At 35.4% G+C, this 12252-nt stretch overlaps 2 protein-coding genes across 3 annotated transcripts; both read right to left on the bottom strand.

Moving 5' to 3' along the window:
- Positions 1–236: 236 nt before the first annotated feature.
- On the bottom strand, positions 237–5374 carry LOC149397722 (replication protein A 70 kDa DNA-binding subunit D-like). 2 transcript variants are annotated; one of them, XM_089615956.1, is made up of 13 exons: positions 5203–5374; positions 4139–4234; positions 3706–3851; positions 3201–3306; positions 2630–2786; positions 2282–2552; positions 2096–2195; positions 1869–1993; positions 1695–1776; positions 1452–1584; positions 1210–1370; positions 988–1108; positions 237–908 (listed from the first exon to the last, which is right to left on the bottom strand). In XM_089615956.1, exons 4-13 carry the CDS (start codon positions 3212–3214, stop codon positions 459–461), a joined length of 1614 nt encoding a protein of 537 aa, XP_089472082.1. In that variant the 5' UTR covers positions 3215–3306; positions 3706–3851; positions 4139–4234; positions 5203–5374; the 3' UTR covers positions 237–458. The 2 variants fall into 2 exon arrangements, with proteins under 2 accessions (XP_089472082.1, XP_089472083.1); XM_089615957.1 differs by having other exon boundaries at positions 3201–3245.
- Positions 5375–5619: 245 nt separating this feature from the next.
- LOC149397721 (dual specificity protein phosphatase 1-like) lies at positions 5620–7803 on the bottom strand. The gene is made up of 7 exons (XM_089615958.1): positions 7099–7803; positions 6858–6978; positions 6642–6780; positions 6418–6553; positions 6209–6328; positions 5941–6084; positions 5620–5715 (listed from the first exon to the last, which is right to left on the bottom strand). Exons 3-5 carry the CDS (start codon positions 6747–6749, stop codon positions 6222–6224), a joined length of 351 nt encoding a protein of 116 aa, XP_089472084.1. The 5' UTR covers positions 6750–6780; positions 6858–6978; positions 7099–7803; the 3' UTR covers positions 5620–5715; positions 5941–6084; positions 6209–6221.
- Positions 7804–12252: the final 4449 nt, after the last annotated feature.

The raw sequence follows: 12252 nt of genomic DNA, 5'->3' as shown, positions 1-12252 counted from the left end.
CTTCTACTATATACTAGTAATAGCTACGCGCTACGCGCGAATGATCGTAAAATGAAAACGAGCAAGTTCGAAGAAATCCAAACCGTTGATGAAAATTTTGGGAAAAGTATGCATTTACCAATTAATATATATTTGTAAATGACGTTCATCTACAAAAATGACGTTTGATTGTCGTTTTTGCATTTGGATTATCGTTTTTCTCATACGAAAAATGACGCCATAACAGAGACTTTAAATACCTTGAACATATAAATATATATTGGTCATTTTGAAGTTCAAAATGTTGTTCAAAATACATCAAACAAGTTGATTTCGACATGGCTGGAAAATTTAGATTGATAAGAGAAACATTTAGATAATACAATATCCAAAAAAAAACTTCAAAAGCAGCCCACATAATATAGCTATAATCACAAAGAGTGATTTGAGGGTATGTCATCAAAAACCATAGTTTGATTTCAACAAAAGTAACACTTCAATTTGTTTTTTTTTTCGATTTTTGGCTTCTTTTTGAGCTTGGTGTTGAGATCTTCACGGTTAGAAGCACCGACCTTGGAGGAGTGACCGTCACTTTGTTGTGCCTCAGGTTGGGATGGTGTAGATATGAGTTTATATTTCTCAACGGATTTTTGAACGGAAAGTTCATTTGATTCTGCGTCTTTTGTCTGAGTTGGAATAATGACTGGATTATCTTGTTTTTCAGACTCATGTTCGATGAGTGCAGCAGATGTTGAGATATTGGGCAGAGTGTCATGTCCAATGTCTTTAGTTTCTTCAGCAGCAAAAACAACCGTGAACTTTGTTCTCATGGCAGTAGGCATATCATTTTTTGGAGCTTTGATATACACAAGGAAGTTGTTCTTGTGTGGCAGCTCAAAAAAGGACTGTGGAGGTGCTTGATTAAGAGCCTAATTAAGAAATACAAACATGAATAAGTCATACAGCTGTACTAAAAGAATATGAAGTTTGGTCAACTTTGTGACTTACCATCGATGTTGCATTGACGATGTCCGTTGCTAGACATGAGAATATGTTTTCAGCAGTTTGTCCAAAGAGAGTAGCTGATATGAGCCCTGTTGAGTCTTCTATATCCACTTCAATTCTAGGCCTAGAACATAGTAGAATAATTTGTTATTTGTTTATTACCGCAGAGAGTCAAGAAGTGTTCGTTATTTGTATAAAGGAAATACGAAAGTTAATTGGTCGAACCAGGGAATAGCTCTTGCTTGTGGAGTATCACAGAAAAGACATTCGAACAGGGTTTGTAAAACTGATCCAGTTGCTCTGTGACATCTTTCGCAAGAAACGTACCAAAATGGTTGTTTAAAGTCTGTAACTTTTAGCTTGCCCTTCACCCAAAATGCCGACCTCTGTAGATAAAGGGAAACATGTCTAATATATGTATATGTAAATTAAAAAAAATATGATAAAACATGTCTAAGCATTCATACCATCAGAGCCATATCATGCACATGGCTGATTGGAATAATTTGATCATCAGGAGGAGGACGAAGTGGAATGGATAAAGCGTCATAGCTTTTGTCGTCGATCAGATCAGCAATTTTTTTAGAGTTGTCGATGATCCTGTTTAAAGTAAATGGAAAGAGATGAGGTAAAAAAAATAAACAGAACATGAACTTAAAGAAAAAATAGATTTAAAATCTGTGGCATGTGTGTTGTGTAAGAAATTAGACCATCCGCGAAGCTGCTTTGCGATGTCGAATTCAGGCTCAATGACGAAGCATGTCGTAGGTTTCGTTTGAACACTAACAGCTCCTGAAATAAAAAAAACACATATAAACATTGCAAATTTCTCAAAGCTATTTTTAGATACATACATATAAGGATTTTATTATTGGTGAACTAACCATTGTGAGAAACAACTTGTAATTGAATGGCAGCAATAATTGGCCTTCTATGAATAATGTTTGAGAGTGTTTCACATTCATTTGTAGTGAAAGAATCCCACATCGTTAACGTCATGGTTTGAAACCTCCGGTAATGAAATAACAAAAGAGTCATTATTCATACTTATGTCAATCAGCAAGTACAGTACACACTTACATATGTAATTTCAGAAGTTTCAAATTCTTACTTTGCATTCAGAAGAACCACTTCTTGTATTGCGCTAGCGGTAGAGGATCTTGTCTGGATTTTCCTCTTTGGACGAATGTCTATAGCAGCAGCGAGGATATCTGCACATTTATTTTGTCAATTATGTTACAGTGAAACAGATTTTTGAAAGTGGAAAAAAAAACCACAGGTTGTAAGCATGTATTACTAATATGTGACACTTTGTCCATATGAATTTGAAGATCTGAGAAAGGAGTGAAGTTGTAAGTTGATTCCAATAAGGTTGCATGGTTTTCTTCTACTTCTTGAATTGTTGTTCGTGAATTTAGAGTCCAGTACAGCTCGTCATGTCGTTGTTTGTACTCTGCCTTTGCTTCCTTAACAGATGCATTCGAGATGAGATATGTTTTAGTCAGCTGGAGCTTGTTTTGGAAAGCTGTAATCGCTGAATCAAATATCACTGCCCGTATTTTGTTTCCCTGTGACAAAATCAATAGCGAAGCTAAATATAGCAGAGAATATTCGTTAATAACGTTTGTTAAGAAAGATGAAAAACCTGCGGGTCTACTAAGATCAACGATTGGTATTTGACAGGGCTTCGAGTTGAGGAACGGGGGGTTGTCTTTTCAGCAACAACGACTTTCGATGTCCAGCCCAGTTCATCTTTTTGTATTTCAGGTATCAACTTAAATTTTTTTGAGGCAGTTTCAGAACTGCACATTTACAAAGAAGAATGGAAGAGAATGTAAAAAAAATTATTAAAATAAATTGTTTTTACTGTTCCAGAACCATAAGCTATACTAATGGATATAGAATTCATAATCTATACTAATGGATTAAAAAATGGATATAGAATTCATAAGCTATACTAATTAAACAATTTTCAGTAAGCATCAGTATGTCTTATTGTTTGTGAATATTAAAATATGAGGAAAAAGATACTAACGTTGAAGTAAAAAATTGATTAAAATAAATATGTTTTACTTGTTTCAGAACCATATATTTTAAAGCTCATAAAAAATGGATATAGAATTCATAAGCTATACTACTTGAACAGTTTCAAGTAAGCATCACAGTACATGTGTTATTGTTTGTGAATATTAAAATTTGAAGAAGAAGATACTAACCTTGAAGTCATCATGTGGAGAGCAGAAGAGAAGATACTATTTTAGCTGAAATTGGTATTAGAAGGGGTATTTAGATGGAGCTGGACTTGTGTATTTATAGAAGAAGCTGTGTAATAAAACAAATATACTGTCTATTAATATTCTACTCTGATGTCTACTTTGGTGCCTCTTGGTATTCTAATTGATTGACTCTTGGTATTCTAATTGATTGAAGTGACATGACAATAAATATATTAGAACTAACCAGCAACAGTAACATCCCTTATGTGAATGTAACTAAACTATGGAAAGTAGCAAATTGATCATCAAAGATAGCACACAATTATGATAAATAGCAATACTAAATAAATATAACACTCCTAGTCAGCAAAACGTTTTTGATAAAATAGTGATACTAAATATAACACTCCTAGACCAACAGCTTTTAGGTAAACTTAAAAAAAATGCATTTTTGGTCCGAAAATCAGCAGAAGACCTATAGAAGGATATGGAGTCAAGTGCTTACTACTGGTCGAGAGGCATCCACTCGAGTTCTAGCTCCATTTCTCCGGACTCGACATTCTGGAGCTTGAGGGTCAACTCTTGTTTGACTTTTCCGTCTCCGCCTCTCCCATTATGTCATCCGCCGAAAACGTGTCGTGATCGAAAACCCTGTGTCCACACCGAAAACCATATTGCGTTTTAAGATTGCCATAAATGATTTTCTTCATCACCCCACAACTTTAACTATGATATTTTTTTTACTGTAAGTGGTGTCTCAAATACCCATTAATCTTGTCCTTCAGACTATTTTATCAATGAATATTGAACATCAATTTGTTCAATGGTATCTAATCACATTGTTTGTATGCATAAACAAATAATTAAGGCGCTTACTCGTTAGAATAATAATTTCTTTTTCCACTACTATTTAAAAATAAATAAATAAATTTGCTTACCAACTTTAAGGCTCTGAAATGCTGAGGAACTGATAGCATGAGTTCCTCGGTCCATACTGGATTCAAATTGCTTTTGATCACGATTGTTTGAACGGTCTAGAATAACAACAACACTTGATCATCACCAATTCATTTTTTTTTTTTTTTGCATCAATTGATCATCTAAATGTAAAACTATGCTAAGAAGACATTTAGGGACATCAAGCTCTGAAGCCGGAGGAGCAAACAAATCAAACTAATATTGAAATTTAATCCTAATGCAAAAATATTTCTCCAAAATGGATGTTTCTTTTTTCATGGCAATCACTAAAGGGACTTCAAATGCGGGCAGTACTTCTATTTATATGATTCTCAGGGACAGGAAGACAAAAAGAGAAACAACAAACCTGTTGACCAAGAGTCAAAACAACATAAGGATCGCTGGACAGCATATCTCTGATACATTTATATTATATTCACATGAATGTCAATATATTGAGAATTTATATTATAATGAGAATTTATAATATATGAGAATTTCTAGACAAATATGTCAATAAATTGTCAATTTCTTGACATATTTGTCAATATATTGACATGAATGTCAATTTATTGACATAAATGACAATTTAAAAACTTCTGATCAAAGACCTAATTGACATGAATGTCAATAAATTGACATGAATGTCAATAAATTGACATGAATGTCAATAAATTGACATTCATGTCAATTTATTGACATGAATTTCAATAAATTGACATTCATTTCAATATATTGACATGAATGTCAATAAATTGACATTCATTTCAATATATTAATGTCAATATATTGACATGAATATCAATAAATTGACATGAATGTCAATAAATTGACATTCATTTCAATAAATTGACATTCATTTCAATAAATTGACATTCATGTCAATAAACAGAATGGTCCTCTTCGTCTTGATGGTTGTCACAGCAGCGTTCACATCTTTGTAAATATATAGACAATATATTGAGAATTTATAATATTAAATAAAGATATTGTAAAGTAAGTTCATAAAAGTTTGGAATATTAAATATGCACATAACAATCATACCTGCTGTTTCGTTTGCTATTAGCTCGGCTATCGAACCCATTTCGTTCATATGAGGAAGAGACGAATGAGTAATGTTTCTGCGATTTCCACTTCTTTGAGCTCTACTGATGCCCTTATGCCAACCGCCATCTCCATGAGGGAACAATAAAGGATATTGAAGAGGATCATAACACCCAAAAAAATAGTTGATTCTATAATTTTCCCCGGTGCGAGCTGAAACAAGAATATCATGAAGTCTCTCACTGTTAGTCGAGTCTTCGTCAACCCATAAGGCAGCAACTTGAGATGCAGAAGGGGCATTGTAAACTCTTTGATCAAGCCCAGGATCACAGCGTATGGAGATTTTCAGATCCGCTAAATAACTAAAGTTTTATGAGGCATAAATTTCACGATAAAAAGAAATTGCATTGTCCTTACAGATATGTCATGCTTTCAAGTCTCTGCAAAGCACTCAAGATAGTTCCATTAAGTCTGTTTCCGTGCACATTCCTGACAACCAAGCTAACTGAGACACTAACAAAGTAAATTTGTAATAAAGCAATATTAGTTCCATTGTTGTCAACAAAAAACATGAAAACTTACACAAATATCACAATACAGATCACAGGCATTAGATATGAGAACTTGGTCTAAAAGATATCTCCCCAAACAATGCGTTGACAGAGAGATCGTATAAAGACTTATTTCTGAATCTAAATGTTGGTTTCAAAAAAATATATAAACGGTAGCTAAACATACCACGAAGGGCTTTTTCGAATTCCTCGAGCTGTGAGATAAACCCACGATTCGGAGATGCGATTGGTCTTTTGCTATTGACATGTTCTAAGGCTTGAGGCAGACTTATTCCAGTGTTTCATCAGATAGGCGACAACGATCATCACACTGCAATGATGATACTCGATAAGATTAATCAATTAGAAAATACAAAAGCAACTTAACTTCAGAGGATGTTCATCATTCACAGGGAAATTCTCAAACCTAACTGAGCCTAGATTAAGGAAATTACCTTCTACATTTTCCTACAAAGCAATGAACCAAAATCCCACAACCAGTCCTTTTCGCTTCATCAATGAAACCGAAAAATCATCGAAGTGCTTCCTTATATTCTGTTCTTTCCTATCCGCCACTACAATAAAGGTAAAACACAGAAACAAGAACTCGGTTCTTCGTAAGTAGGCATTGTCTTGGCAACAAAATCGAAAGCGATGGTCTTACCATTTACAACATTACAGACCAACTCACTCGAATCAAACGGAGGAACAAAATTAGCTACGGTCAGAATATGCGTAATGTTTAGATTTTTCAGCTCGGTCTTATTACTCACAGCTCCATAAGAGCCCAGAAAAAGACCCTTAAAAAGAAAAAGGAAACCTCAAAACCATAGACTGAAATACTATTATGCCAAACATATATATGTATAATAAAAAACAATTACGTACCTCTTCAATCTTAATTGAAAGCTTGTCCTCCTTGAATCTCATCCTAAACTCAAGAAAACGTTGTATTGCTAATCTTTGTTGTGCGTTGTTTAGCTCCAACAAAGCCATTTCGGATAGTCCTGAAAACTTTCGATAGACACTGCCAAGAGAATCTCATCAGACGAGACGAGGCGAGACAAAATGAGACGAGACAAAATGAGAGTTATAATTGATTACCACGGCAGTGATGTCCAATTGGCTGAGCATTTTTCTGAGGTCTTCCTTGTCGATGTCGATTGTGTAAGTGTTCAGATTTGGGTGGCGTTCGATTAGGGTTTCCAAAATTGGGGAAATCAATCTACAAGGTCCGCACCACGCAACAGTGAATTAGAACAGCGCCGACAAAGCCTCCTCTGTCAATAATCAGCACTCGCACAATCATTCAACTATTTCATTCAGTCCTATCTAATCGTCTTACCTTGAGCTTTTCTGAAAGCGGATTTCAATTCTTCCTCGGAGTCGATCAGAGCCATCTTGGATTTGGATTTCAATTCGTGTTTTTTACTATCTTAATCTCAATAGCATTCTAAACTTTCAGAGTTAATTCAACAAACATATGGCCGATAATCGATAGAGGCATATAGCATCAGTATTTCTAAATTAACAGCAAATATTTCAAATAAAAAATATGTAGTCGAGAAGAAAAGAAGTACCAGAATGAGAGTTGCGTCGGTGCTTCGTTCGTCGGAGTCCAGAGATCGTCAGAAAAGGTGAGCAGAGATCGTTAAAACCCCTTAAATACTTCGGCAAGAAATAGAAGAAAAATAGAGGTTTCCACTACCTCAACACTAATACACTAACGAGCCTTCATCTCCACTTCATTATCTCGGATTCACGCTCAAGAATCAACAAACCCAAGAAATAAACTCCAAAGCCTAGAATTTCATCTTTAAAATCCGACGAGTAAGGAGAAAAAAAAAGAAGCGTGAGTCCTTACCTTGGACGAGACAGGAATTCCGATCATCTTCCACTTTTTTCAGCGATATTCACCTCTCTCTCTCTCACGATTTCTCCCTCTCTTATCGCTTCTCTTTCTCTCTCTCTCTCTCTCTCTCTCTCTCTCTCTCTTTCTTCTCTGGGTGTCGTGGGTATCGAATGAAGACGAAGAAGGAAGAGGAAAAGAAAACGCGCGTGATAAAAAGTAAGGGAGAGAGAGAGAGCGTGGAGCCAAGTGTTTAGGAGCCACATGGCACGCAAGGAGTTAGCTAATTTAGCCACGTGTCGCGCAGAAAGGGGGCAAAGGATTGCCACGTGGCAAACTCTGGATAGCAGTTTGAGTGCCATAGATTCTTATTATCTATGGTATGGATAAGCACCCACAGACACATACATTACAAATAAATTTAAAAAACCCCACACGCACTTCAACATGGAAAGAGAGATTCTTTACGAGACCCGCTATGCACTGGTAATTTCAATCGACACCACCGTGACTCCTCCGGCGCCGCCCCTCTCCGCCGGAGCCGGCGATAGGTTCATCTCCATCTCCGCCACGTCCCTCCACTTGGTCCCACCGATTCAGCACTCACTGCCCCCCCGCTTCGGCATCCCAACTTACCTGACCGACGATGACGTGGTCGTCTTGACCATGATCACCGTGATCGTATGGCTACAATAATGCCGTCTTGATCATAGAGAATACAGTGGCTGGAGAAGAGTCACTTGTGCCTTTACGCTATGCCTACTTATTGGATTAATCGTTGTCAATTTCAATTTTATATGTATGTCTAGAGAAATTAATAATACTTTTATACGTTTAGCTATCTTGATCTTAATTGAAAGTGATTTTTTTTTTTTTTTTTATCAAAGGATAGAATTTCCTCCGACCAATACGTTCCTCATAAAACCTGTCAAGGTTTACTTTTTTTTTTTTTTACTTTTTTTTAATAAGTATAACTAGAGGCTTTTCTATTGCATACTAGCTAACACCCAAAAATACAAACATTAAATAGCTCTAAGCTTTTATTTATTTATTAAAATTAGAGTCTAACAAAAATATATGGTACGTGAATTTTTTACGAACGAAATATAGATTACACTAAATTTCGAACAACTCATTGATTATTTTACAATATCCTTTGAGGTTCATGGATGAACCATAATGCTTTCGAACCACCGACTGGAGAATGATGTTCAAGTGCATGTATGACTACTTCATCTCGGGGACAAATTCAACTAAATATATATGACTAGGCATGTGTGAATGTTTAAGACATACATACGTGACTAACAGCGCCTATTTTATAAATTTAAAATACTCAAATAAAAAATCTATGTTCATTTATTGTCCTGATACTTATGAATGATTGTAGTTGCCCAATGACCCTCCTCGTAGCCACGAAACTGACAATGGTCAAGCAGACTCTCATGCAGCCCTAGATGCCTTCGCTGCAAAGATCTTCTCAAACGACTTGAGATCCTCAATTAGGTTTACATCCTCAATCGAAGCAAAAAGGTCCAACGTGAATCAGCGGAGAAAGAAAACATCAAGGAATGGGAATGGATAGAGGGGAAAGAACTAAGGGTGAAATTACTTCACGTGATTAAGATGGTTGTTCAACTAACGTGTGGAACAACTTATTGCTTTCAACAGTTTTAATCAAGATGATAAACAAACAAAAATCAAACAAAAAGCAATAAGGACACACAAGAATTGGTAACTCTGTTCGGTATAAACAACCTACTCAAGGGGACTGATACGTCTGGGTACAAACAATCCACTATAGTCAATCGTCAAAGGAATATGAATATTAAGTTTAACAAAACTCTATTTTGCAAACACCGTTGTCTTTGACCTCTTCAATGGATGTAGATCTGAGCTCCCCTCGGATTAGAGACTCTCTCTCTATGTTTCACCAAATCTTCTCTAAAGATTATCAAGTACGTCAATGCAAACACACGCCCGCACAAACTCTGATCAAAGAATGACTTAGAAACTTGCAAGCACCAATAGCTAGTTGTCGATGAAGATCTCCAAAGTAGAGACCTAACAAAAAAAGACAATAACTTAATTCCACCCCAAAAGAGCTTTATTAGATCAAGCCTCAAATCTCGCTCGAATCTGTCAGAATCGAAAACCAAATATCTGATAATATACGTCCAATATATTCTAAACTAAAAACAGGAAGTTTTCAGTTTTAGTTCGCGCGAGAGAACAGCGTAGAACAAGCAACCCAGGTCTTGAACATCGTCTTGTAGCTTGACTCGAACAACTTGAACACACCAATTGTTTTGCCAAACAATCTATGCCACAAAGGAACTTAGAAAGGGGACGAGGAAAAGGTCCACGAAGACCAGGGGTATTTGAGGCAAAGACATGAAAAAGACATGTATGCACGTTCGGATTCATTCTTTTACTTCAATATCGACTTTTATAATAGTTTTTGTGTATCGGGTTATCACATCTTTTAATAGATTTCATATCATTTTTTATTATGTTGGTAGGGCTTTATATTTGTGGTATTTATTTATAATTATTTTTTTAACATTACTTCTCGCGTCTGAAATTGCCCTGCCAAATAGAAACAAATGGCACCATAGGGGGAAAATGTTGTTTGCATGAAATAAGTCGTGTATGTTTCTTCTCGTTCCATTTGGCCCAAGACTGTTTGCATGTCCTTAGTTTTGAGCTACAAAATGAGTAGTAGCATCTACAAACAGAAGCGTCAAGTGGCTTTTGTTTCCTTTTCGACACGCATGTACAGGTACAAATTTTTGAGCTTTTAAACACGACCAAAATCGCGTATAAAGCCCCATATATTCTAGTGAGTCATGACATGTCAAATTTTTCTGCTTGGTGTGGAGTTTTCGCTACTTTAAGTTTCTCACCTTGACAACCTTCGAGCCCTTAGCTTGAACTTAAATCGGCAGCAAGCCTAGCTATATATTTCTAGTCCGCCCACATTTTTAAAATCATAAAATAATTTAAAACATAACTTTTATTTTATATTTTATAATCTAAAATAGCGATCTCTTAACCATGTCATTTGCCTAATCATTTGTTAGTCACTTGGTTTGCAATGGATTTTGGCTAGTGATGAATACACAAATTTGCAATTTTTTTAATGACACCTAATGGAATCTTAATAGCAATATCGAAGTTAATTTTTTTTTTTTTTTTTTTTGGTAAAGAATAGTAATATGAAGTTGTCTACTACTTTATGGTATGATTATTGATGTCGGATTTACTATAAATTATAATGATTGCACTACCAAAATCATGATTTGTTAAAAATATTGGCAATATCTCTCTATATCGCCGATATATCATTTTTTCTGAAGTCTCCATAAAATATCATCAATAAATGTTACCGTTTTATAAAATATCGATAATATATCAACTAAAATCACGATACTTCAACAATTAAGCCAATATATCGCGATATATCAATTAAGCCAAATTATCCGCTAAAATCGGTAAAATATCGCCCAAATTTTTAAAAATATATATATTTAATCAGTCCACGTACTTGGGCCGAATTCACTATTAATAGACCAGGCTCAATAAAATTAAAAGTGTTTTGGAATGACAAAATTTGTTTTTCACAAGAAATGTGAGACTCTTTTATCTTACTTGCCTTGCTTTTGTGATGTTTTGCTAGAAATTTATATACATTTGTAATATATACATATTAATAGATAAACATTTATATATATAATAACGTTAGAGATAAACATTTATATATATATATATATATATATATATATATATATATATATACATATTATATAATAACGTACACTTGTAATATATACATACTAATAGATAGATATTTGTATATATAATAACATCACAGATAAACATGTGAAATTTGTTGTAACTAGTCAAGTTTGCTATTCTTATTGAGATAATTGCCCGAGTTTCATTTTATTAAGCAAATAGCCCATATTTTTTCCTCAGACCATAATGTCCCCGCTTCCTTCACGAATCAGTTAATTAGTTAATGTACTGGAGTGAGTTAGGTTAACTAATTAACTGATTCGTGGAGGATTTGAAATTCACAAAAAAATTTACAAAAATAAGAACTTAAGTCAATTGATATTCAAAGCATTCAATTAATTAACCTAATTCCTAATTCAATCATTTAGTAAATTAACTTTACTCACAAATAATCAAAACCTAAGCTTATATTCAACCAATAAGTTAATTAATTAATCTAACTCAACAGTCAGTTAACTAAATTAACTGATTCGCGAATTCACAGTGAATCAACAAAATCGGCGAATCCTCTTCTTCTTCTCCACCACCAGCGAACCCGAGCCACAATTTAAACAGAAAACCCTAGAAATCCTCTAATCATCGCCGGGCACTCTGTCGGAGGCCCGATCGCTGCGTGAAATGCGAGGCGGTGGAGGCGGTAAATCTATCGGCATCGTCGTTTGAGTCGATGGAGGCGGCGAGTCGACCGTCACCGTCGTTTGCGGCGGCGGAGGCGACGAAATCTTCTGAGTCGTGTTCGACGTGGCCGACATCTCCGGGGGAGCCTCCGGAGGCTGCGGAGACGTGTCGTTCGCCGGCGGCGAGATAGTCGGAGAAGTAGACGACATCGTGAGAGAGGGAGTGTAAAGTTGG

The sequence above is a fragment of the Urtica dioica genome, chromosome 5 (assembly GCF_054948205.1).
Source record: "Urtica dioica subsp. dioica isolate 48M chromosome 5, U.dioica_male_clone48M_v1_H2, whole genome shotgun sequence".
Classification (NCBI taxonomy): Eukaryota; Viridiplantae; Streptophyta; class Magnoliopsida; order Rosales; family Urticaceae; genus Urtica; species Urtica dioica.
This window is presented reverse-complemented; position numbering and strand designations above follow the sequence as displayed.

Bases quoted from the DNA above. Each gene is read 5' to 3' on its own strand.
- LOC149397721 (XM_089615958.1), bottom strand. From the start codon at position 6,749: ATGGCTTTGTTGGAGCTAAACAACGCACAACAAAGATTAGCAATACAA. The intron at 6,554-6,641 runs GTACGTAATTGT...TTTCTTTTTAAG, and splicing joins TTTCAATTAAGATTGAAGAG to GGTCTTTTTCTGGGCTCTTA. The intron at 6,329-6,417 runs GTAAGACCATCG...CCTTTATTGTAG, and splicing joins GGTCTGTAATGTTGTAAATG to TGGCGGATAGGAAAGAACAG.
- LOC149397722 (XM_089615956.1), bottom strand. The intron at 1,994-2,095 runs GTAAGAATTTGA...TCATTACCGGAG, and splicing joins GTGGTTCTTCTGAATGCAAA to GTTTCAAACCATGACGTTAA. The intron at 1,585-1,694 runs GTCTAATTTCTT...TACTTTAAACAG, and splicing joins GCAAAGCAGCTTCGCGGATG to GATCATCGACAACTCTAAAA.